At 50.0% G+C, this 27,175-nt stretch overlaps 1 protein-coding gene across 2 annotated transcripts in view; it reads left to right on the forward strand.

Annotated features, from left to right (window-relative positions):
- SPEF2 (sperm flagellar 2) overlaps positions 1–27,175 on the forward strand; it is a 736,330-nt gene that overhangs the window by 390,401 nt on the left and 318,754 nt on the right. For both annotated transcript variants that reach the window (XM_069220893.1, XM_069220901.1), the window contains one exon: positions 23,834–23,990. In XM_069220893.1, the coding sequence (XP_069076994.1) occupies positions 23,834–23,990 (157 nt within the window). The remainder of the gene's footprint in view (positions 1–23,833; positions 23,991–27,175) is intronic.

Raw genomic sequence — 27,175 nt, forward strand, 5'->3', positions numbered from 1 at the left:
TCAGAGCATGCAGTGGTCCATAGGACCACTGCATGCTCTGGAAAAATGTTTTTAATGCCAATCACAAAGGGGAAGGGGTCCCATGGGGACCCCTTCCCTTTTGCGAATGGGTTAGCACCCATTTGAAATGGTTGCTAACTGCGATTGGTTTTTGACCACGTTCACGGTCACAAAGCAATCTGGCATTGCAATGCGACTCGCAATTAGGAAGGGGACTCCCTTCCTAATTCCAACTCGCAAACCTGTGTTGTGATTCGGTAACCAGGTTACCGAATCGTAAAAAGGGTTTTGTGCATTGCAGAGTGCAGTTTGCACGTCGCAAACAGCGACATTTGCTGTCTGCGACATGCAAACTGTTTGCTACATCTGGCCCATAGTCTCTAAGGTATTTTTGGCATTTGGGTCACCAAAATAAAGTACCTAATAAAGTAACACTGAGTATTTTCTTTCATGTGTGTGGGTACTGTGTGACTAAAGTGGTATTGCAAGAGCTTTGCATGTCTCCTAGTTCAGCCTTGGCTGCTCAGCTACAACTTCCCCTAGTCAGCCTGGCTTCTAGACACTGACTAGATTTCACTAATAAGGAATAACTGGACCTGCTATAAGGTGTAAGTACCTTTGGTACCCACTACAGTCCAGGCCAGCCTCCTACACTGGGCCATAGGCAGTCCCAAATCCTCCAGTCAATCCAGCGCCACATCCTCATCTATTTTCACATCCTCCTCCTCTGAGGTCACAGCTGCATCTCGGCCTTCCCACCAAGCCTTCAGTGGCTTTTGCAGCGTCACCTTCTTGATTAAACTCCTCATGAAAATCCCAAACCCTTGGCAGTAGGTTTTGAGCTGTTTCACAGTGTACTTCTCCAACTGGGCCAACTCAGCTCCTTGCATTGCTGCAGGTGCAGGTGGAGATGTAGGACCTCCAGGTAGAAACATGATTTTAGAAAAAAGGAAAAATGTCAATCACAGAGAATTAGAAGAATAAAAAAAATGCAAATTAAAGAGAGTAGGGAAAAAACAGATGCCAGTGAGGATCAAAGACAATTGATTGTAATCGGTCTTAGATGTGGGTAGTAGTGTGCACAAAATTACTGTAAGAAACTGCACAAACACAAGTTCTATCCTCACTGCTGATCACCAATGTGAGAAATTGGGTCTGTAGTTGGCAGAGGTATGCACCCTGTCCAAATAGGAACCACAATCCTAATCAGGGTAAGTCCAATGCACACCCTAAATTAACCCGTGCTCACTCTCTGGTAGCTTGGCACAGAGCAGTCAGACTTAACTTAAGAGGCAATGTTTAAACCCAACACTTAGACTCCAGTTTTAAAGAAATAGAGAATATTTATCTGAGTAAACAAAACCAAAATGACAACAATCCAATAAGTACAACTCAAGATATGATTATTTAAAGAATAAACCACAGTATAGAAGTCAACAGCACTAAAAGGTTACTTAAGGTCTCGCTAGACCTAAGTAAATCCAAACTTCTGATTGACTACGATGGAGGGCAGGCGGGCTACAGACCTTCCCAGGGCCCACTGAAAAGTACCTTGGATGGAGGGCTGCGTTGACATTGAGGAGGTGATGTGTCGGTTCTGATCCACACAGTCCGGGGGATACGTTGTCATCGAGTCATGAAGTAGTTGAAGCAGTGTCTTCAAAGTGTGGTGTCAAGCTCTCGGTGTTGGAGTTGATGCGTTGTCATCGAGAAGCGAAGGTGATGAGAAGTCCTTGACCTCAGCAGCGCTGCGTCGGTGTCGATGGAAAATGCAGCAGTTCAGATTAGAGGTCAATGCGTCACTTTTTGCAGAAAAACTACTGCAGAGTCCCTTTTTAAGGCCCAGGACTAGATTGGTACCTTTTGGCAGGACATGACTCGCAGTTGGCAGAGTCCAACCACAGAAGCAGAGTTGGAGGAGGTCTTTTATGGTCCTGAGATTTCAGAACAGGAGGCAAGCCAGCAAGCCCTTGGAGCCACTTGGTTCAGAGGATGATGAGGTGCATGTCCAGTCCTTTTCACTTCCAAGATAGGAGGGCAGCAGGGCAAGCACAGCAAAGCAGGAGTCCAGCAAAGTCCAGAAGAGTGGCAGTCCTTTCAGCAGCACAGCAGTCCTTCTTCCTAGCAGAGTATCCACAGGCACAGAAGAGTACCACACACAACAGTCCTACTCCTTCTAAATCAGGAATGACACTTTATAAAGGTATTAGGTAATCCCCAATGTTATCCAATTAGAGGGGTAGGCCTCACAGTAGTTACAAATGACTTTGGGAGTTTTTCACTACCAGGACATATAAAACTAGAAAAGTATATGTCCTGCTTTTTACTTACACTGCACCCTGCCCTGCGGGCTACCTAGGACCTACCTTAGGGGTGTCTTATGTGTAATAAAAGGAAAGTTTAAGGCTTGGCAAGGTGTTTGAATGCCAATTCGACATGGCAGTGAAACTGCACTGACAGGCTCTGTAGTGGCAGTCTGAGATATGTTTAAAAAGCTACTTAAGTGGGTGGCACAATCAGTTCTGCAGGGCCACTAGTAGCATTTAATTTACAGGCCCTGGGCACATATAGTAGACTTTACTAGGGATTTACAAGTAAATGTAATATACCAAATGTGGCTAAACTAATGTTACAATGTTTTAGGGGAGTGTGCACAGGCATTTCAGCACTGGTTGCCCAGAGTCCTAAGGCCAACAAAAGCCGAGCAGCAAACATGAGGCCAGGTAGGCAAACATTTTGAGTGAACACCACCGTAGGGCTGTCGGTTCTAACACCACCCAGCATAGCCTCCCTGTTGCACGTTTTCAGGTTTGAACCAGCAAAGCTGTCAGCTCTGGGAGGGTAGTCATTTATCTTGTACTGTACAGCCAAAATGTGAAGCTTAGGGGCTCCAGTGCCTGTCTGTTGGCCATCAGTTCCAGCTCCCTCTGTTCTGCGAAGGACCAGTCATTAACTTTTTGTAGTTGGGGCGCCCAATAGGAAAACTGTAGATCTGGTAAGGCAATACCTCCATCCATCCTCCATCTCATCAACTTTCCAAGAGCTATCCGTTGTGTACTTCCATCTCAAATAACGGTTCTAACCTCTACCTCCAATGTAAGCAAAATGTAGTTGGGGCCCTCGAACGCTGAATTTTGCAACACATGAAGGAATTTAGGGTGGTAGATCCTTTTATATAGGGCCTCCGTTCCCAGTAGGGAGAGGGGGAGCCGACACCAGTGTTCCACATTACTGCGGAAGTTCTGCAGGTTCCTCCCCACATTCTTGTCATAAATCAATTTATGATCTGTGGTCACATATATATTCCCAAATAGGTAAACCCAGTGCTAGTGGGGCAGGCATCTACCCCATGGTGTCCAGTGAGACAATGAGTATGCTATGGATTTTTCCCAGTTGGTTGTTATGCCGGTGAAGAGCCTGAAGAGGATCTTCAGAGTTCTCTGCAGAGTTTGTCTGAATTCACAAGGTACAGGAGGACATCATTCACTTATTAGGAGACCATGTCCCCTTAGTCTCCATCCCAGCGGAAGCCTCGTAGCAGTGCATCCAACCGAACCCAGTTCACCAGTGGTTCCATCGCCAACACAATGAGTAGATGGGAGAGGGGACATCCCTGCTGATTACCCCTGCCCACTTTAAATTACTCAGACATTGTAAATGTAGCTATACTCTCATCAGCCAATGATAGAGAAGGCTCACCCACGCCCAGTATATGGGGATGAAGCCCTTACATGCCCTTACGGCCTAGGAGGGCCATCAGGTGGGGCCATTCCAAAGAATGAAATGCCTTCTCTGCATCCAACGCCAGGAGTAGCGGTGGTTCCTGCACATGGAGTCATCTGACCAGGCAACCAAATAACCACCATAGATTGTGTCTTGTGGACCTATATGGCATGGGCCCGGGTTGGTCCAGAGCCACTACCCCATCTATCACTAGCAATAAGTGGTTGGCCAATACTTTCGCCAGTAATTTAATTTCCAAATTCAGAAAGGATATCAGCCTACATGAGGTACACTCCTCTGGAGGCTTTCCAGGTTTGTGGATTAACATAATCATTGCTTGCCTAAGGTCCTGAGGGAGCTCACCCAGAAACCTGGGCCTTGCAATACACAGCATACAGAGGTTTGATCACCTTCCTCTTAAAACATTAAAAAAATTCAGAGAAGAAGCCATTAGGACCTGGGCCTTCCCCTTACTGAACTGGACCAGGGCTTCTGTGATTTTTCTCTCTGTGATACCGGCCTCTAGTGAATTTCTATTCTCCCTACCTAGTTGTGACACCAGGAGATTGCTCACCAAATTGTACATGTCCTCCTCCACCTGTCTGGAGAGGCGTGAGGTACTTAAGTCCTTTAATTATCTTGGAAAGGTCTGGGCTATAGCAGTAGGTGTCTCTCCCACCTCCTCTTGATGCATGCAAACTTCTGGACTCCATCGCTGACCTTGCTCCTTCCTGGCTAGCCAGGCTAGCATTTTTTCCACTTTGATCCCTGTCTCATAGAGTCTGCTCTGCCACACTCTGTAAAGTATCCTAGCCTCCTGTGGACCAAACATCTATATTCCTCCCTGAGTCTAGGTAGTCTCAGTGTCTGCTCTGTGCCTGGTGCTTCCACATACTCTCATACATATATAGGGGTTTGCCCAGTTGTAACCCCCTTGAGTCTGGGCAATATACCAAATCATAAGAAAAAATGTCTCTCGAGGGATCAATTATCTAACATCTTTTGAATCAATAATACATAAATTATTATTGTACTACTTTATTATATATATATTTTTTTTATTATTCTTCATTTTCTTATATCCAACTCTGTGGGATATCCACCAATCATCACTGTAATTCCATCTTATTTGATATATAAATTTACAACTAACCTATACATGATTCAAAACATTTATAATATTGTCTGTACATTATCTTTATGTCTCAATTTCTTGACTGCCTTTATCCACAAAGATATCACATAATCCAGGTCCATCTGAGTAAATTTAGATGTCAAATAAAATAGAATTACAGTGATGATTGGGGTATATCCCACATAGTTTGATATAAGAAATTGAATAATAATGAAACAATATATATAGAAACAATAATAATAATTTTTGTAATATTGATTCAAAAGATGTTCAATAATTGATCCCTCATGAGTAATTTTTTCTTATGATTCAGTGCTTCTACATAGCCTGCCTCCCTGTATGACAGTTTCCTTTCCATTTCCACCCCAGTATGGAGTCTGTCCGTTTTCTTCCCCTACACATGTGCTATTAGGTGGCCTTGCATTACTGTCTTATAGGCCTCTCAGAGAACTGCCCCAAGGTCACTGATCCCTCATTCTCTCTGAAGTATAAGTTAGACACCTCCAGGATATTGCCTTGGGTGACCTAGTCCATTAGCTCCAATGGATCCAGGCACAAGCCCAGGCTGGGGCGGGAACCTTTTGCCCACAGCTCTGTGATTATTATGGTCCGGTCCAATATGGCCTTTGGAAAGTAGGTTGTGTTTATTTATCTGAGTCACTGGTACTCAGGCACCAAAATGTAGTCTAGTCAGGCTGGTGAACGGTACGCGTTGGTGCATGTGAGAACTGTCTGACCTCCAGGTGTGAGGTCTGCCAGAGGTCTTCAAGCCCTATGGCCCCCAGAAAAGAACTGAGCCGTTCTCTGGGTGTCGCCCGCTGTCTTCACCATGCAGTCCACCTCCTTGTGTAGGGTCGGATTGAGGTTGCCCCTATCAGTACCCACACCTCTGAAAATTCAGCAATGCTTTTCTCCATCCTCTCCAGTCAGGATCCCTGCAGGTGGGTGAAAAGTACCAGTAGGCTACTATCAGGTATTCCCCATGCCAGTTGCTTGTCACTGACGTCCAACATCCAGGCGATCTGTTCATGTTTTTGTGACCTGAAATGGGGTGGATCTCTGAATCAGGATTCCAGCCCCTCCACCCCGAATAGAATAGCCTACATGTACCTGTGTTTTGTACTGGTCCCTCCCTAGGAAGTTGCAGTGGGAGCCCCTCAAATGCATTTCCTGCAACAGGGTCAGGTCCAGCAAATTCCATACCAAATACCTCAGCACCACTCCTCTTTTCAATTTATTCCCAAGTCCATTAACATTTCATAAGATAATCCTAAGGGAGGTGAACCTTCCTAGTGGTTGGGAACCCATCTGTACCAATATCTGTGAGTGTCCTGAGTCATTCCATCCCTTCCCTGCCAGTGCTTTACCCCCTGTCAATTGAAGAGAGCTGTCCCACCACAGCTCTCTTCAGTTGTTGTCACCACCAACCCTCCCATCTCCTTGTGCTGTGAGTATATAACAATTTGTCCGCCAATGTCCAAAGTGCCTGTAACCCCCCTCAACTTTGTGTATGTATTACCATTGTGTCCAGCATGACAAACAGGAGTCGAGCATGACCTATCCAGCTGACTCAGACACCATCTGGAGAACTGTAACACCAACCAATCTTCACCACTCGCTCCCAAGACCCACCATGAGCCCATTGAACACTTAAAGCAACCTCATCCGCCATCATTGGAGTGACCCTCAGGAGATACAAATCCTCAATGTCTTCTCTTTAGCTAGTCGAGGCTTCATCCGACTTTCCCAAATCTCTGTCCAGGATTCCCCACCAGTTCACTGAGGGCTAAAGAAGGCCTTGTAGTTCTGTGACCAGCTTGTCCTGTTCTGTCTGTGCCTCAGCCTTTGTGGGTGTCACCCTGGATCTCCGACACAGTTGTTGTTGTGACTGCTGTATCCACCATTCTGAAGAGTGCTCTCTGTCTCAATCCAGTCACACTGGGTGGCCCTGCCTCTCCAGCTATTCCTACACCTCCCTTGCCTCGGTGAAAAAAGTGAGCTTCATTGCCCACCATAACTCAGAGACTGGTCGGAAACAGCATATTTGATATTAAGGTGCCATAAGTGTTTTCTGACCACCAGGAGTGTTTCATGCTGGTGCTGCACCAATGTGGTATAGTCCAGGTAGATGCTCCCCAGTCTGCCCTCGATCTGCCAGGGCCCATGAAAATGTGCAGATTGCATTATCTTGTCCCGGTTCCTGAAGTTGAGCAATCAAGCAACTATTGCCCTAGATGGCACTCCAGGTGCTGAGGACCAACCCAGGACCCTATACGCTCTTTCCACCGAGAAGAGTGTCAACACCTTATCCCCACCATCTCAGTGGATAACCACTGCTCTACATAGAGTTCTGTTGAGCGTTCCTCTGCCCTCTACGGCCCTTCTACCAAGCGTATATTATTTCATCGAGATTGCCCCTCAGCGTCCTTCACCATGGCAAAATGCCTGATCCTTGTCCACCAAGGTTGGTCTGCGCTGAGCCATGGTCGACTCAGTGTCCATAACCCTATATGCTAGTTTGGAATAGTCCACCCTCAGGAGGCCCAAATCGACCACCACCATCCCTTCTGTCTTTTGTTCCAGTGAGCCATTGGTATCACAGATGGCAGCGAGGATCATAGCCTTGTGGGCCTCCAAGTCCAGCTCAGTCCCCATTCAGACCAGGCCCTCAGCAGCAGCATATCCCCTGGTAGGCCACGGGCCTCCCTCTTTAATGCAAACCATGTTGATGGGAAGTGAGAGGTCGCCTGTGATCTCCAGAAGGGCCTCTGTCAGACATCGCAGCACTAATGCCACCCCCAGGCGTCGCCCAGTGGGTCCTCCACCATGAGCCAGGTGGGGTAAACACTCACTAGTCTCCTCTGGTCCCCTGACCTTCTCAGCCGCAGACCGAGTGCATGGCGACATCTGTGTGGCCCAAGTGAGGGCCTCACATGGGCCTCCCTGGTTGGTGTGCCTTGCTGTAGGAATTTGGCTCTGTATATACTATCTCAAAGTAAGAGATAGTGTGCACAGAGTCCAAGGGTTCCCTTTAGGGGTAAGATAGTGGCAAAATTAGATAATTCTAATGCTCTATTTTGTGGTAGTGTGGTCGAGCAGTAGGCTTATCAGAGGGTAGTGTTAAGCATTTGTTGTACACACACAGGCAATAAATGAGGAACACACACTCAAAGACAATTCCAGGCCAATAGTTTTTATATAGAAAAATATATTTTCTTAATTTATTTTTAGAACCACAAGTTCAAGATTTGAAGTAAATACATACAATGCAAGGTACTCCACACAGGTAAGTTAGGACCTTTGAATTAGAGCAATAACATATACAGTTTTTGTTAAAATGGCAATAAGCTATTATATACTGCAGAAATCAACAGTTCCTGGGGGAGGTAAGTATTGGTTAGATTGTGAGGTAAGTAAGACACTTACAAGTCTCAGTTCCTGGGCATAGGCAGCCCACCATTGGGGGTTCAAGGCAGCCCCAAAGTTACCACAACAGCAGCTCATGGCCGGTCAGGTGCAGAGGTCAAAGAGGTGCCCAAAACACATAGGCGCTTATGGAGAACAGGGGTGCTCCGGTTCCAGTCTGCCAGCAGGTAAGTACCTGCGTCCTCGGGGGGCAGACTAGGAGGGTTTTGTAGAGCACTGGTGGGGACACAAGTAGGCACACAAAACACACCCTCAGCGGCACAGGGGTGGCCAGGTGCAGTGTGCAAAGCAGCTGTCAGGTTTTGTATTGGTTTAAATGGAGGGACCCGGGAGTCACTCTAGCATTGCAGGCAGGGCTCAGGGGGACTTCTCGGGCCAGCCACCACCTGGGCTAGGCAGAGGGTCACCTGGAGGTCACTCCTGCACTGAGGTTCGGTTCCTCCTGATCCTGGGGTCTGCGGGTGCAGTGCTTGGTCCAGGCGTCTGGTCCCTTGTTACAGGCAGTCGCGGTCAGGGGGGTCGTCTCGGGCTACTAATGGAGTCGCAGTCGCCAGGGAATCCTCCCTGTGGTGTTGGTTCTCTGGTTCTCGAGCCGGGGGCATTGGGTGCAGAGTGTGAAGTCTCACGCTTCCGGGAAGAGGTAGGTCTTTGAAGTTGTAGAAAAGTTGCAAATTTGTTGCTGGTTGTTGAGCAGAGCTGCTGCTCACGGGAGTTTCTTGGTCCTGGGATTCAGGGCAGTCCTCTGAGGCTTCAGATGTCGCTGGTCCCTGTTGAATGCATCACTGGTTGCAGGTTTTCGAGTCAGGAGACAGGCCGGTAGGGCTGGGGCCAAAGCAGTTGTCGTCTTCCGTCGTCTCTGCAGGCTTGTAGGTCAGCAGTCCTTTTTGTTTCAGGTTGCAGGAATCTGATTTCTTGGGCTCTGGAGTGCCCCTAAATACTAAATTTAGGGGTGCGTTTAGGTCTGGGAGGCCAATGTCTACTGTCCTGGAGGGTGGCTACACCCTCTTTGTGCCTCCTCCCTGAGGGGAGGGGGGCACATCCCTAATCCTATTGGGGGACTCCTCCAAAACTAAGGTGGAGGATTTCTAAAGGCAGGGGTCACCTCAGCTCAGGGCACCTGACTGGTGGCTGTCCTGACTGGTGGGTGACTCCTCCTTGTTTTCCTAATTATCTCCTTGCCACCAAAAGTGGGGGCAGTGGCTGGAGGGGCAGGCATCTCCACTAGCTGGGATGCCCTGTGGCTCTGTAACAAAGGGGGTGAGCCTTTGAGGCTCACCACCAGGTGTTACAGTTCCTGCAGGGGTGGTGTGAAGCACCTCCACCCAATACAGGCTTTGTTCCTGGCCACAGAGTGACAAAGGCACTGTCCCCATGTGGCCAGCAACTCGACTGGTTGTGGCAGGCTGGCAGAAACTGGTCAGCCCCACACTAGAAGTCGGATTGGTATTCAGGAGGCATCTCTAAGATGCCCTCTGGGTGATTGTTACAATAAATTCCACACTGGCATCAATGTGCATTTATTGTGCTGGGACGTTTGATACTAAACTTCTCAGATTTCAGTGTAGCCATTATGGAACTATGGAGTTCGTGTTTGACAAACTCCCAGACCATATACTCTTAATGCTACCCTGCACTTACAATGTCTAAGGTTTTGCTTAGACACTGTAGGGGCATAGTGCTCATGCACATATGCCCTCACCTGTGGTATAGTGCACCCTGCCTTAGGGCTGTAAGGCCGGGTAGAGGGGTGACTTACCTATGCCACAGGCAATGTGAGGTTGGCATGGCACTCTGAGTGGAGTGCCATGTCGACTTAGTCATTTTCTCCCCACCAGCACACAAAAGCTGTGAGGCAGGGTGCATGTGCTGAGTGAGGGGTCCCCAGGGTGGCATAAGACATGCTGCAGCCCCTAGAGACCTTCCCTGGCATCAGGGCCCTTGGTACCAGGGGTACCAGTTACAAGGAACTTATCTGAGTGCCAGAGCTGTGCCAATTGTGGAAGCAAAGGTACAGTTTAGGGAAAGAACACTGGTGCTGGGGGCTGGTTAGCAGGCTCCCAGCACACTTTCAATCATAACTTAGCATCAGCAAAGACAAAAAGTCAGGGGGTAACCATGCCAAGGAGGCATTTCCCTACACTTGCCCTCAGTCCTGAGCCAGAGGCCCACACGTGGATGTCTCTGCTCCATAGCACCACCCCCTTCAAACCGGGCTGTCACCTCTGGGGTTCTTCCCACAGCCACTCAGCTCCTTTCAGCATCCCAGCGGTAGATGGGGGGACTCACATCCGTCATCTACCAGCGCCCATGATGCCCAGTAGACAGTCCTGTGGCTTTGCATACCTGTTGAGCTCCAGGGGCCTTTTCCCAACACAGCTGTACCCTTCAAAATTGCTCTGATTTCTCTGCAGAGTTCAGTATCACCTGGAGGTGCGTCCTTCAGGATTTCACTGCCGCCCGGCTCAAACTGCCGTGCCATAGTGCACATCTTCGGCCCAGATCTCAGGAGACACAGTACTGGTGACCGCCTCCTTACTGCTCCAGCCTCTCCACCCCCCCCCCAACATTTTAGGACAGGCAGCAGGATACCTTCGCTTTCAGATCGGCAGTGTCAGAGCTACAGGCTATGCTTCTGACTCCATTGCCACCATCGCCATGCCTCATTTATTAGTTCTTTCATCAAAAGAGGAAACGCCTTGGATTTTACTTTAATCTAATGTTGAAGGTTAGAAAGAAGTCTTAATATGTAAGAAAATACTTCATACAATTTTTTGCATACTTCTTACTTACAAAAACTTCTTTCCATGAGTAAAAGTTCATCAATTTCATTTGGATTTATTCTAATATGAAGTTCTTTTTTGGTCTCTAACCCAAAAGGTACGACCCTTGTTTTCCATTGTTTACCATGTCCATATTAGCCCTTCCCTTGAAATATAATCTCATTCTGACTAAGTTCTTCGACTGAATTAGGCCCTTTCTGTATCAACTAGGGTTGATTTCTGTTTTAAGACATAGCCTTTACCAAATGTTTCCTTTCAAAGATGCCATCATTATGTAAGTGGACAGTATGAATCATCAAAAACTCTAACCTTATGATCATGAAGGATCATATCACAACTGTGTAACTGTAGATTAGTATTGTTACTGCTAACCTATTCAATTCACCCAGATTTGTACAGCACTGCTAATCACTTGTGAGGGCATTCAGGCTTTGTGGCTTCAATGCATGCGTGGGGTGTGGACGAGGGAGGAGGGATTGCAGGTGCCTGGAGGATCAGTGGAAGTGCAGGCAGTGGTTGATGTATACTGGTCCTTGGTCGTGGAGGACTTTGTAGGAATGTATCAGCATCTTGAAGTGGTATCTCTTCTGGACGGGAAGCCAGTGGAGCTTCTTGAGGTGAGGGTGGTGTGGGTCCATTTAAGAAGGTTGAGGATGAGTCTAATGGCAGAGTCCTGTATCACCTGGAGTTGCTTTAAGAGTTTGGTGGTGATTCCTATGTATAATGCATTGTCATAAACTGGGTCCTTTGTGACTAGGGCTTGTGTGACAGGTTTCCTGTTGTTGATGGGAGCTATCTAAAGATTTTCCGGAGCAGGCAGAGAGTGAGGAGGCAGGCGGAAGAGACTGCATTCATCTGTGTTTTCATGGTGTGTTTGCTGTCCAGGATGATGCAAAGGTTTCGGGTGTGATCAGTCGGTGTGGGTGAGGGTCCGAGTTCTGAGGGCCAACAGGAGTCACTGCAGGGGGAGGAGTTGGTTCCAAAAATCAGCACTTCTGTTTTGTCCGTGTTGACCTTTAGGCAGTTGTTCTTCATCCAGTCAGCAGCAGTCTTCATGCACTTGAAGAAGCTGGATCTAGTGGTGGAGGGACCTTCTGAAAAACTATGGCGGTCATTACAACATTGGCGGTAAAAGCCGCTCACCGCCGTGCAGAAGACCGCCAACACACCGCCGCGGCTGCGGAATTCGGCCACAGCTATTATGACCCACATCTCGGAACCCGCCAAAATTCAGACACCCACACAAGTCCGCCACACTAAAGGTTAGTGATAAACTGGCGAAAACAAAACCTCCACCATCACGCCAACAGAAATACGCCCACACTATCACGACACACGAATCCACGCGGCGGTCTTTCAACCGCGGTATTCCATTGGCGGTACACACCGCCGTGCTCAAAATACACACACTCTTACAAAACACAGCCACATTGGAAAATTCTAAATACACACTCCTGATACACATACACACACCACTCCCACACACCCAATACAATATAAAACACACACCCACATCACCCACAAACCCCTACAACAAAAATTGAGAACGAAGCACAGAGAGAGACACCACCAGCAAGTACAACAGCATCCACAGGCACATAACACCATCACCCACACAACTTCCACGCACCTCACACAACACACCACTACATATCACCACACTTATCACCACACACACCACCCCACAAATCACCTACACCACCCCATGGCACAGCAAAGACACCTCAGGTTCTTGGAGGAGGAGCTCAGGGTCATGGTGGAGGAAATCGTCCGGGTAGAGCCACAGCTATTTGGAGCACAGGTGCAGCACACCTCAATTGCAAGGAAGATGGAGCTATGGCGAAGAATAGTGGACAGGGTCAATGCAGTGGGACAACACCCAAGAAATCGGGAGGACATCAGGAAAAGGTGGAACGACCTACGGGGGAAGGTGCGTTCCGTGGTCTCAAGACACCACCTGGTGGTTCAGCGGACTGGCGGCGGACCCCCACCTCCTCACCCACAACTAACAACATGGGAGGAGCAGGTCTTGGCGATTCTGCCTCCTGAGTGCCTCGCAGGAGTAGGTGGAGGAATGGACTCTGGTAAGTCAAATCTTAACTATTACATCCCCCACCCTACCTGCATGCTATCACATACCCCCACCCTCGCCCCCACCCCTATCACTCCAACTCCTCACAAATGTACCATCAAACCACACATCCCAACACCAAGCCCTGCATGCAACAACAAAGCATGGACACCCATCACCAAAGCATGCACACTGCACATAGCCATACACCCCCCTAAACCATCATCACACAAGCTCCCACACAAGAATGCCAGCACTGGGGTACACGGTCACCCACCCATTGCACACCATGCCACACACAGATGCAATACCCATGCCTTTCCACCCCTGCAGGACCCCTACCCAACGTCACCGGACAGGAGGGTCCAGACATGTCCATTCCACCCACAGAAGAGGCCCACAGTTATGACAGCACCTCTGTCCAACTGGATCTAGATGACCAGCCCGGACCATCGGGGGCCTTGGGACAGTCGTTCCCCTCTCACAGGCACAGGCCACCACAGACCTTCCCCCCTCTGGAAACTCCAGCACAGCACCCACCCAGCGGGCCCATACCTTCGTCCCCAGGACACGTCAATCAGCTGTGTGTCCACCACTACAGGGAACCCAGGATAACCCACCACCCCAACAACAACAGGGAACTGGGGGAAGTGGCAGTGGGCACACGGTCCAGGGGACGGAGGCCCAGGAACACAGGGGAACTGGGAGGGCTGCCGTATGACAGGGGGCGGACAGGCCAAGGGAACCCACTATCCACAAGGCCCTCTCCTCCATCATGGGAGCATACCACCACTCCCAGGGGACGATGGCAACGGTACTGGCCAAGTTTCAGGAGACCCAGCGCATGCAGGAGGAACAGTATATGGGCTTCAGGGAGGAACTCAGAACAATCAGCTCCACCCTGGGCACCATCGTAGGGGTGCTGAAGGAACTACTTAACAACGGGAGGGACACTGTGGCACTCCAAGGGGCCCCTGACACTAGCATGGACGATGAACTGCCCACCACCTCCGCCGGTGCTAGTGGGCAGGACGCCCCGCCACAGGACCACCACACCAGCACCCCACCCCCTGCAGAGGGAGAACCACCCCGCAAACAGTCCCTGAGATCCAGGAACAAGACAGAGCACGATGCCAAGACCCCCGCCAAGAAATTAGACCACCCTGATTGTCATCCCACTGTCCCACTTTGTCACCCTGTCCATAATTAACCTGCCCCAGCTCCACTTCCTATGCCCATATGGGCAATGCACCTGTGAGACTAATAGACTGGATTCTGCCATGGACACTCCTCCGCCATCACCATTTAACTTCCCCCTCCAATATTTTGCATTTAAATAAACACACCTAAAGCACAAAATGATCTGGAGTCTGTCTGTGATTTCGTAATAGTGTATTTGCAATTACAGTGACCAAATGTTCTTGAAATAGTAATGTCAACATACCAATGTCACACAGCTCTAGTCCATGAGGAATCTAAGCAGATGACACATGTTGGGACCCACATCTGTGAAACCGTAAGGCAAAGTGACAACTCAGTGACCATACACTGGGTGAAAACGACAGACAGTAGAGAGGTAGTAGTGTAAAAGTACATGTAGTAGGCAGGAATGTATTCTCACCTGTGTTTCACTGGAACAATTACTGGATCACTGAGTCCCTGGTCTGCATGTCTTCTTCCTCTGCTTCATCCTCATCACTTTCCACAGGCTCCACAGCTGCCACAACACCGCCATCTGGACCATCCTCCTGCAGAAAAGGCACCTGTTGTTGCAAAGCCAAGTTGTGAAGCATACAGCAGACCACGATGATCTGGCACACCTTCTTTGGTGAGTAGAATAGGGATCCACCTGTCATGTGGAGGCACCTGAACCTGGCCTTCAGGAGGCCAAAGGAACGCTCAATCACCCTCCTAGTTCGCCCATGGGCCTCATTGTAGTATTCCTCTGCCTTGGACCTGGGATTCCTCACTGGGTTCAGTAGCCATGACAGCTTGGGGTACCCAGAGTCACCTGCAAATGGCGAGGGACAACTGTTAGACACACACTAACCTGTAGGGATAACCCCAGACAACCATTCCCAATGTCTTGTTTCCAGGGGCTCACCTAATAGCCACACACGGTGCCTCTGGAGTTGACCCATCACATAAGGGATGCTGCTATTCCGCAGGATGTAAGCGTCATGCACTGAGCCCGGGAACATGGCATTCACAAGGAAGATGTACTGGTCGGCCAAACATACCATCTGTACATTCATGGAATGATAACTCTTCTGGTTTCTGTACACCTGTTCACTCCTGTGGGGAGGGGGACCAAAGCCACATGGGTCCCATCAATGGCACCTATGATGTTGGGGATATGTCCAAGGGCATAGAAGTCACCTTTCACTGTAGGCAAATCCTCCACCTGAGGGAAAACGATGTAGCTCTGCATGTGTTTCAGCAGGGCAGACAACACTCTGGACTATACGTTGGAAAACATAGGCTGGGACATCCCTGATGCCATGGCCACAGTTGTTTGAAATGACCCACTTGCAAGGAAATGGAGCACTGATAGCACCTGCACTTGACGGGGATTCCTGTGGGATGGCGGATTGCTGACATCAGGTCTGGCTCCAACTGGGTACACAGTTCCTGGATTGTGGCACAGTCAAACCTGTAGGTGATTATCAAATGTCTTTCCTCCATTGTCGACAGGTCCACCAGCGGTCGGTATACCGGAGGATGCCGCCATCTCCTCACATGTCCCAGCGGACAGTGCCTATGAAGGACAACAGCGAGCACAGAGTCAAACAACTCAGAGGTACGTACCCACAGTTTACACAGAACACCAATCATACACAAAAGGTGGCCTGTATGTGTGTTGAGACTAGGCCTAGGTATGTGTGACACAGTTGGAAATTAGGCCATGTGGGCCCATGAAATGGCGGCTGCCTGACCTCTAAAGTGGGACAATGGGATGTGAGGTAACAGCGCTGGCGTTGTACACTGTCGCAGTAGGCGGTCGGAGACCGCGACGCAATGCTGCATTGGTTAACATTGGACCCTATGGATCCCAGGAGCCAATGACGATGTACGCCGGCGGTGATGGTACGCACCGCCGCGGACGTGACCGCCATTTTCTATCTGTTGAATCACTCGATACCTGATCTTCGACAGGCGAGGACCTACACTGCAAGTGCAGCTGTGACCTCAGTCTGGAAGAGACAATGGCTTGTGCGTCTTGGGAAAGGGCCCCTGCCTTCACATCGGAGGAGTTAGAGAAGCTCGTTGATGGGATCCTCCCCCAGTACACAATACTCTACGGTCCTCCAGACAAACAGGTAAGTACACAAGGAGCATGTTGTATGGGCTATGCCTGTGTGGAGAGGGCTGGATGTAAGAAGGAAGGGGGCAGAGTTCTGCGTGCATGAAAGACGGTGGGTGCATGTGCCACATGGCAAGGTTAGGGATGTGGGCCACTCACTTTTACGGTGCTGTTGGTAATGACTTCTCTTCTTCCCCAGTACATTTCATGTAGGTCAGCGCCCACCAGAAGAAAGATATTTGGTGTGCCATCACCAAAGATGTCCGGACCCTGGGCGTCTACCACAGACGGAGCACCCACTGCCGGAAAAGATGGGAGGACATTCGCTGGAGCAAGAAGATGGCGGAGGCTCAGCTGGGGATGGCCTCCCAACGTGGGAGGGGTGCTCGTCGAACCATGACCCCCCTGATGTTCAGGATCCTGGCGGTGGCCTACCCGGAGTTGGAAGGGCGCCTGAGGGCATCACAGCAGACACAAGGGGGTGAGTACACTCTCATTCAGCTGACTTTGCGTGCAGTGGAGTTGTCTGGGTGGGGGAGGAGGGCTGTGGGTTTCCCTAGGCCAGGGCGAGTTCTGTAGGCTAGGCCCCTCTGTAAGGCATGGCCCTGTGGCCCCCCTTCCCCACCTCTGTAGAGTGCCAAGTACAGCTATTCATGCCCCTGTGTCATTTATGTGTGCAGATGTCGTCCATAGCCTTGTAGGCCATTTCCCAGGAATTGTACTGTAGAGCCCAAGAGCGCGGCGTAGAGCAGGGGGCTTCTGTGTCTGTCTTGTCCGCCAACGGTAGCGGTAATCCATGCACTCAACATGTCTTTATTCTGTCCCCCCCCCCTTTTTTGTGATCTCCCTGTTCTTGTGTGCATTAGCATCATCAGGCGGAGGAGTAGTGGCACCGGAGCACGAGGGAGCTGCATCTCACATGGCCATGGAGGGCCACACTACGGACTCTGAATTCACCAGTGGGACTGAGGGCGAGGAGAGCTCCACGGCGGGGTCAGAAGCTGAGACCAGCGACACGGACTCGTCCTCTGATGGGAGCTCCCTTGTGGTGGCATCTGTGCCCCCTCATCTACAGGTACAACCGCCACCCCCCCTACCAGCACCGCCCTCCCCGCAGCCCTTCAGCCTTCGCCCCATGCCCGCTCACCCAGGATGGTGGGCATCACCTTCCCCCCAGGCACCTCAGGCCCTGCCCCAGTCACCCCTGCTGCCCTCAGTGAGGAGGCCATTGACCTCCTCAGGTCCCTCACTGTTGGGCAGTCTACCATTTTGAATACCATCCAGGGTGTAGAAAGGCAGTTGCAACAAACTAATGCCTTCCTGGAGTGCATTCATTCTGGTCAGGTGGCCCTTCCCCGAGCCTTTCGAACTCTGGCCTCAGCACTGATGGCAGCCATTGTCCCTGTGTCTAGCCTCCCCCCTCCAACTTCCTCCACCCAGACCCAATCCCCTGTACCTCTGCCTATCCCAAGCACACCATCAGACCAGCCTGTACACACCTCACCACACAAGGGAAGCTCAGTCAAACATAAGCACCACACATCCCACAGGCACTCACGCAAGTATCAGACACATGCAGACACACCAACATCCACTGCCTCCACTGTGTCCCCCTCGTTGTTGTCTCCCTCCTCCTTCCCAGTCTCGTCTACACACACACCTGCATGCACTACCTCTACAGCCACTACGTCCCTCACCAGCACACCCACCAGCACACCCCGCTCACGTGCGGTCACCACCCCACTACTATTCACACGTCCCCTGTGTCCTCTCCCAGTGTGTCTGTGACGCCCCCTCCTAAGATACACAAACGCAGGCACACATCCTCTCAACAGCCATCCACCTCACGACAGCCTCCAGCGCATGCACCTGCACCCAAAGTCACCAAACGAACACCTCCTACTACCACCACCTCTTCCTCCACTCCCAAACCCCCTCCAGCTACCCGTCCCAGTGTGTCCCAAAAACTTTTCCTGTCCAGCCTTGACCTTTTTCCCACACCTCTCCCACCCCGTCCGTCTCATAGGACCCGAACTAGCACCTCAGCCACAACATCTCCGGGACCAGTGGTGCCTGTAGTCACAGGTATGTGGAGTGCACCGGCCACCAGGACAGCCAGTGTGGCACGGAGCCATAGCACAGCCAGTCCCCCCCCCCGTAAAGCATCAGAAGTTTACCAGTGTCCGGCGGGAGAGGGGGAAGACTCCAGCCACCAAAGCCGCTAACAGGGGTCCCGGTGGGAGTGTCGACTCAGCTGTGACACCTCCCAAGGTGGGGAAGGGCCACAACAAACCCGGCAAGTCTGGGAAGAGCAGCACGGCGAAGAAGACAGCCATCATCCCCGCTGCCCAGGAGGGCCCCGCCAGCCCCAGCCCAGCTGCCCAGGAGGGCCCCGCCAGCCCCAGCCCAGCAGCCCAGGAGGGCCCCGCCAGCCCCAGCCCAGCTGCCCAGGAGGCCACCGCCAGCCCCAGCCCAGCTGCCCAGGAGGGCCCCGCCAGTCCCAGCCCAGCTGCCCCGGAGGCCACTGCCAGCCCCCGCCCAGCTGCCCAGGAGGGCCCTGCCAGCCCCAACCCAGCTGCCCAGGAGGCCTCCGCCAGCCCCAGCCCAGCTGCCCAGGAGTCCACCACCAGCCCATCCCAGCTGCCCGGGAGGGCCCCGCCAGCCCCAGCCCAGCTGCCCAGGAGGGCCCCGTCTGCCCCAGCCCAGCGGCCCAGGAGGGCCCCACCAGCCCCAGCCCAGCTGCCCAGGGGGGCCCCGCCAGCCCCAGCCCAGCTGCCCAGGAGGCCACCGCCAGCCCCAGCCCAGCTGCCCAGGAGGCCACCGCCAGCCCCAGCCCAGCTGCCCAGGAGACCACCGCCAGCCCCAGCCCAGCTGCCCAGGAGGCCACCGCCAGCACAAGCCCCGCTGGGCCATGAAGGACCGCCAGCACAAGCCCCGCTGGGCCATGAAGGACCGCCAGCACAAGCCCCTCTGGGCCATGAAGGACAGCCAGCACAAGCCCCGCTGGGCCATGAAGCTACTGCCAGCACAAGCCCCGCTGGGCCATGAAGGACCGCCAACTCAAGCACCGCTGAACAGGGCACCGCCAAATCAAGCACGGCTGAACAGGGCACCGCCAACTCAAGCACCGCTGAACCCAACTCAAGCACCGCTGAAAAGGGCACCGCCAACTCAAGCACCGCTGAACAGGGCACCGCCAACTCAAGCACAGCTGAACAGGGCACCGCCAACTCAAGCACCGCTGAACAGGGCACCGCCAACTCAAGCACAGCTGAACAGGGCACTGCCAAATCAAGCACCGCTGAACAGGGCACCGCCAAATCAAGCACCGCTAGCCCATGAGCAGCAGGGGCACTGACGCAACTGGGACCGTCACGGGGTGAGCGATGCACTCTGGGCACCAGTCCCCCTCCAGAAACAGTGGAGAGATCCATCCACTACCTCTGTCCTTCACAGGATGAAGCACTCTGGGCACCAGTACCCCTCCGGAACCAGTGGAGAGATCCATCCACTACCTCTGTCCTTCACAGGATGAAGCACTCTGAGCACCAGTCCCCCTCCAGAACCAGTGGAAATATCCATCCACTACCTCTGTCCTTCACAGGATGAAGCTCTCTGGGCACCAGTCCTCCTCCAGAACCAGTGGAAACATCCATCCACTACCTCTGTCCTTCACAGGATGAAGCACTCTGGGCACCAGTCCCCCTCCAGAACCAGTGGAGACATCCATCCTCTACCTCTGTCCTTCACAGGATGAAGCACTCTGGGCACCAGTCCCCCTCCAGAACCAGTGGAGACTGTTATCAACTTGAGAGACTGTGGATTTGCACTCCCCAGGATGGAACAGTGGGCAAACCACCCACTGCAGAGACTTGAGAGACTGTGGCTTTGCACTCCCCAGGATGGAACAGTGGGCAAACCACCCACTGTAGAGACTTGAGAGACTGTGGCTTTGCACTCCCCAGGATTGAACAGTGGGCAAACCACCCACTGTAGAGACTTGAGAGACTGTGGTTTTGCACTCCCCTGGATTGAGCAGTGGGCATTGAGCCCCCTCGTGGATCTGGTGTTGTGCACTCATCCGGCTGAGGTGCCCCCCTTCCCTTCCCCCTGAGGTGTCTGTTGTATTTCTATCTGATGCCCCTGCAGTGTTCTCTCTGTTTTGATCTGGTATCGAGTGTGGGCCTCGCCCATGCAATTTGGGCCTAGTGGTCCACTGACTATAAATGGTGCAATACCTGGACTTGTATTATTGGTTTATATATTTGTTTGTAGTGTATATATATTTTATAGTACTGTATTTTAATAGATTACAATGGTTACAATCATTTCCTTTGGTCTTTGCATTCTTCCGGGGGGTTTGGGGGTGTAACTATAATATATAGATATGTATTAGTGTGTGTGTTGTAGTGGGTGAGGGTGGGGGTGGGCTTGTTGCATGTGTGTGTCCCTGTATTTTCCCTCCCCCTCCCCTGTGTCGTAGGTGCAGTACTCACTGTGGTCTTCGCGCCGGCGTTCGTGCTCCTGGTACAGGAGCAGGAAGACTATTGCAGGTAGAATTTGGAGTTCCGGGTCCATGGTGTCCTCGTTCCTCGTGGAGTGTGTAGAGGTGAGCGGTTTCCCTTCGAAATTCCTGTTTCCGCCGTGTTTTTATCCGCGGTGAATCCGCCCTGGAAAAGGTGGCGGATTGGCCTGTCATAATAGTGTGGGCGGTACATTGTCTTCCGCCTGTCTGTTGGCGGTGACCGCTGCGCTGTTTGTTTGTACCCCCGTGGCGGTCGGAGTATTAAAGTGGCTGTCTTTGTTGGCGGTTTCCGCTATGGTCGTAATTGCAGATTTTTTACCGCCGGCCTGTTGGCGGTCTTACCGCCGCTTTAACACCGTCCGTCAGGGTTGTAATGAGGGCCTATGTTCTTTACCGCCTTCTCAATTGACTGTACAATATTCATACTCCTACCACCCATTTTCTTGCATGCCCTCACCAAGTATCCTCTTTTCCCACATTCCCTGCAGGAGGAATTTTTTTGGGGAAAAGCATTTGTTGTTTTTAACAATGACTCTACATTTTTGCTTCAGTAACACTTAAATGTGTCATTGTCACAGTTTTGCTTAGTTCATGATGCTCTGGTTTCTTTAATTTTAACACAATCCCATTGTTGCTTATTCAACAAATTTGCTAGCCTGGTGCCTTCATTTCTCTTACACAGTCCTATGAGTTCTGCACTTCCTTAGTAATATCAATAGCATTTTTCAGGTAATGATTGAGAGTCAAAAGGTTCTCATATATGCGAGAACTGTTGGTGAATTGTACAAACTTGTCATGGATTAAAAACTCATATTGTGCCCTAGACTACCATGAGTTACACAAACCCCTTAAAATAACAATGGTGCTTTCAACTTTTTTTTACCCTGAACTCTATTGAGAAAAGTATGTCTCCCCAAAATGGTCTTCTTGTTTTTTTGTTTTTTAATGTCACTGGAAACACATCGGGTTGTGCATTACCTACATTTCCTCTTTCTCTAACTTAGACCCGTAAACTTTGATAGATGTTCTTGCCATCTATTCTTAAATTGTGGATTAAAATGTGTTGTTTTCTTGAAGGCAAAACATCTCTCCTTCTACAGGAATAAGGTGGGATTCAAACAGTTTAACCCATTGTTTCCAGAGTACTGTGGACTCCCATCACTCATAAAGGAGTGGTCGAGGTTGCAACATGCTGGTAACTGCCATGATGACAAAGCAATGTTTGAACGGCACTAACAATTTCTGTTTAGCATAGTAAACATAACAGAATATTACGAAAACAGGAAATCAGAAGCATAGAAGAACAGTGTTAAAAGTGCAGAATATGGCATTGCTTCTACATTTATAGAGCATGGTATAGCAGTGCACTTTAATAGAATAGCAAAGTGAATAGAATAACACTGAGTTAATCAATATTGAAGCACAAGTCTTGTACAATGTATGTAGATCCTGGATGAAGAACCTTGACATTCTCCAGAATGTGAAAATGTCCTTGAATTGCAGAAGCTGGAGCTTCTTGAAGTTTGGGGATGCTGACGACACGGTGCTTGCAACCTTGTCCTGCTGTCCTGCCCTCAGTACTATGGCTGGAGCAGCTCTTTCAGCGCTGAGGAAAGTAATTGCTCTTTGTCGTCTTTGCTGAGGAAAAACATGCTGTATATAACGAGCCTATGACGAAAGGAAATTTCCTGTTGGGAGTCAGAGTCAGAAGATGTTTGCAGTGCCATTCATGACGGGGAAGGGGTCCCCTGGGGACCCCTTCCCTTTTGCGAATGGGTTTCCACCCATTTCAAAAGGGTGCAAACTGTGATTGGTTTGCTACCGCGTTCGCGGTCACAAAGCAATCCTGCATTGCACTGCGACTTGCAGTTAGGAAGGGAACACCCCTTCCTAATTGCGACTCGCAAACCCGTTTTGCGATTCGGTAACCAGGTTACTGAATCGCAAACAGGGTTTGTGAATTGCAAAGTGCTCTTTGCACGTTGGAAACAGCAAAATTTGCTGTTTGCAACGTGCAAAAAGCTTTGTACATCTGGTCCTAAGTTCGTCTCCAAGAAGCAGTATGCAGGAAGTAATCGGCTGAATGAGATGCACTTCAAATAGTGGTGAACCACAGTGTAAGGACTACCAAGATGCCAAATACCCAGATATAACTATTGCCAAGGTGATGAACCTCATAGAGAGTTTGATGAAAATGCTGAGCACTGCACAGCTTAACCTTGTTGCCAATTTTACATATGTTTCCAAATGAAGAGAAAACTCCCAAGGAATATGAATTCTGTTCAGGTTTACTTTTCTAAGGCTTTCTCTTATTCACCTTGTTAGCTACCTGTTTGGAACCAGTAACTAATGATATTGGAAGGCTCTGGTAAAATCAAACAGAATAGCCTATTCTGTAAGAAGCCTGGGTAGTGAAGGAAAGGGGGAAGATACCAAGGTTGGAAGAAAAAAAGGTTAGGGGTGGAAGAGAAAAATATCAAAGGTAGAAAACTTACAAATTCCATAGATACAATGTAGTTAATGTAACAGTAGATCATTGCAAAATTGCCTACCAAGAGTACAAAATTACCCAGCGCGAAATGTACGTGATCTGGAATTAAATCTCTCTATGATCAATATTAACTGGGATATTTATTTTCTTCCCCTGCTGAGCTTGATATTTTTTCCCCTCCCCATTGCCCTAATTTCTGAGTAGTCTTCAGCACTGCTCAACTTTGCAAACACATAAACTTTTTTTTCAATATATATAGGCCCTTCAGTAAAACGACTCTGAAGTCGCCAACAAGCTAGTGAAGTTAAATCAAACTTGTTTCTTGTGAAGGAAAATTCCTAGAAGGCTGATAATACAATTTAACATATTCTTCCTTAGCTGGCTGGAGAAGTACAACTAAAGGAAGCAGAGGAAGAAAAAGAGCGCCAACAGATGGAAATTAAAGAAAAAGAGCGTGTAAAAGTTTCCAAGACAGCTTCTCGAATGAGTGTTAAAGATGCTAAGAAAAAATCAAAATCCCCTAACAAAAAGAAAGGTAAATATGATTTTACCAGGCGTATTGTAATGCACCTAGAAAATAAAGCAATTTGTCTGGCTCATGACCAGTATTTGAAACACAGTGCTATAGTAACAAAGTGTTAATAGTAAGAGGTTTCGTTTGCTTCCGATTGTTCGATTTGTACAATGCCATAGCGTAGCCTCAAAGATCCTCTTCTGCAAAGTAATAGAAATTTAGAAGTAAATCGCTGCATCTTTCGTAATCTTCCTCCATTTAGATTAAATGTCACTGCTGGTTTCACTAGATCAATAAACATTGCCCTGACTGTATTTTATGGTATTGAATCACCTGTCGAATCTGTATTTCTCCTGATCCTCCTCCATATTCATTGGTGAGAAAATATGAGAACATAGCTGGTGGAATCCTTCAGCAAGTCACAGACTGCTGCATTATTCCCTTTTCCAGCTACCAAGGTCCCAACTGAATCCATTTTACTCAAACTAATTAACCTTTGTTTCTCAGGTGTCCCTTTTGAGTTCCCCATTACTCTTTCTCCCAGCAACCTGCCGGGCCATTGGTTCCTTGGCATCCAGCGTCTGTCTTCCCCCTGTGTCCTTCCAGGTAACGGGCTCCTTGGAGTCCAGCATCTGGTGCAGCTCATTTCGGTAATTGTCTCGCTGCATGCAATTGTAATTGTTTTGTTTACTTCCTCAGTGTAACACGGATGATCGGTGACCAAAATGAATCTGAAGGTGAGAAGATTTCACAGCTGAAATCTGATTCTGATCAGTATCTTTCCATGAGTTAACAGTGACCAGAAGGTAACCACTCTGGAATGGGGTATTAACTGCCAGACCCAGAATTACAGGTCTTTTAACTCAGATTTTCCCCGATTCCAGGTAGTGTAACACTCCTACTTATCACTTACTCTGAACAGAAAGTAAATATCTGCAGGAGCTGGTGTAGGTCACTGGGGTGTTGATAGAGGCAGGGGCGGGGACGTGGCCGCTCTAGGGAAGCATTGTCTGCTTTCCCTTGCTCCTCTCATGGTGCTAGAGGGCAAGGGCAGGGCTATCCCTCTTCTTGCAGCCCTTGCCCTGCTCTAACTGCACTTTTACAAAGTGTGGGTTTGTACCTGAATTATTCGTGTCTTGTGTTTCCAGGTCCAGAGAATCTTTTGGGCTGCAGCATTTCTTTTTCCACCCATACGAAGCCAATGCAAAGGCTTCTACAGGACTGCCATTGCAGCCTGTGTGAAATGGTGCATGTACCCTTTCACAGCCATTTACACTGCACCAGGTCACATATAAGTCACCCATATACCAGGCCTTCCTACCCTGAAGGCTGGGTGCAGAGTACCTGTGTCTGAGGGCACCTCTGCATTAGCAGAGGTTCCCCCACATCATCCATGACCATTTTCCCAGACTTTGTGAGTGCGGGGACATCATTTTATGCGTCCACTATACATAGGTCACTACCTATGTACAGCTTCACAATGGTAACTCCAAATATGGCCATGCTTGATATCAAACATGTTTGAATAAAACCTCAAGGCTTTTGCAAGCAGTGGTTGTATGATTCCATGCACTCTGGGGGCTCCTAGTACTGCCACTACAGCCTTCTGAGGTTTTGCAGACTGCCCCCGCTGCTGCCACCTCACAGACAGATTTCTGCCATCCTGTTGCTTGAACAGCTCAAGCCCAGGAAGTCTGAACAAAGGATTTCCTTTAGGAGAGCGATGTTAAACCTCCCCTTGGAAATAGGTGTTACAGGCATTGGAGGGGTAACCTCCCAGAGTCTCTGGTAATGCTTTGAAGGGCACAGATGGTGCTGCCCTTGCATAATTCCATCTACACTGGTTCAGGGATTCCCAGTCCCTACTCTGGCGTGAAAGTGGACAAAGGAAAGGGGAGTGACCACTCCCCTCTCCATCCCCACCCCAGGGGTGGTGCTCAGAGCTCCTCTAGAGTGTCCCTGGGTTTTGCCATCTTGGATTCCAAGTTGTCAGGGTACTCTGGGAGCATCTGAGTGGCCAGTGCCAGCAGGCGACATCAGAGTCCTCCCCTGATAGGTGCTTACCTGTTAGCTGACCAATCCCCCTTTCAGGGCTATTTAGGGTCTCTCTCTTGGGTGTTTCTTCAGGTTCAGGTTGCAAGACTCCAGCAGGAATCCTCTGCATCCTTTACTTCACCTTCCTACCGAAGAAACTGCATCTGGAGCGTCCAGGAGCTCCACAACTGCAACAAAGAAGCAAAAACGACTTCTGCAAGATAGTACCTTCTGCTCCTGCCAGCAACTGCAACTGTTTCCTGGTCGTGTATCCTCAGAGGACAGCCAGTCTTTAGCCTGTACCAGAAGAACAAAGGAAGCTCCCTTAAAGTGAAGGAGACACTTCCCTGCTTCAGCAGGCACCCCTCCACCACAGGACGTCTTGTGGCTTGGGTACCCTCTCCTGAAGACGTGTGTGGATCCAGCAACACAGGTGGGGGACTGAAGTGGTTCCGATGGTCCTGAAGTGCAGCTGTCCAACTTTGTTGAAGGTAAGAGCTTGCCTCACCACACAAGACAGTTCCCCCTGTGCACCATGTATTTTGCAGTTGCCAAGGCTTGTTGGCATCCTTCCACAAAGTTCTTCATGCACCGTGCAGCTCCGGCCCCCAGCACTACTTCTTGCGACGCATAGCCTCCTGCGTGGTTCTCCAGCGGTGTGGGATCCCTTTGTGTAGTGCTGCATGGGCCTCCTTTTGCACCTTCTTTGTCCCCGTGCTGTGGGACTCCTGTGTGCGGTGCCTCGTCTTCCGAGGGCTCTCTGAGTTGCTGAGAACCCCCTCAGTCTTCCCCTCCTGGGTAGAGGCCACCAAGTCCCTCCTGGTCCTGGGCAGTGTCATTTTCCACTAACCGTGAGCTTTGTGCGTATCGAGGCTTGTTGGCGGAATCCAGCGACGCAAACCAGACTGCAATCATCCACCCGGCAAGGAACAGCATCTGCACCAACCAAGAACCCACAGCCGTCTTCTTGGGTCCAGTACTGACTGTTCTTCTTCACCTGTGGTTTCTTCTTTTGCAACTTCATCCAGGTTAGCAGGGGCTCCTGTTCTCCCTGGAGTCTTCAGTGCTTCTTGGACTTGGTCCCATTCTTCCACAGGTCTTCAGGTCCAGGAATCCATTGTTGGTGTCTTGCAGTCTCTTCTGGTTCTTGCAAAATCTTCTATCATGTGCTC

This window comes from Pleurodeles waltl, chromosome 1_1 (genome assembly GCF_031143425.1).
Source record: "Pleurodeles waltl isolate 20211129_DDA chromosome 1_1, aPleWal1.hap1.20221129, whole genome shotgun sequence".
Classification (NCBI taxonomy): Eukaryota; Metazoa; Chordata; class Amphibia; order Caudata; family Salamandridae; genus Pleurodeles; species Pleurodeles waltl.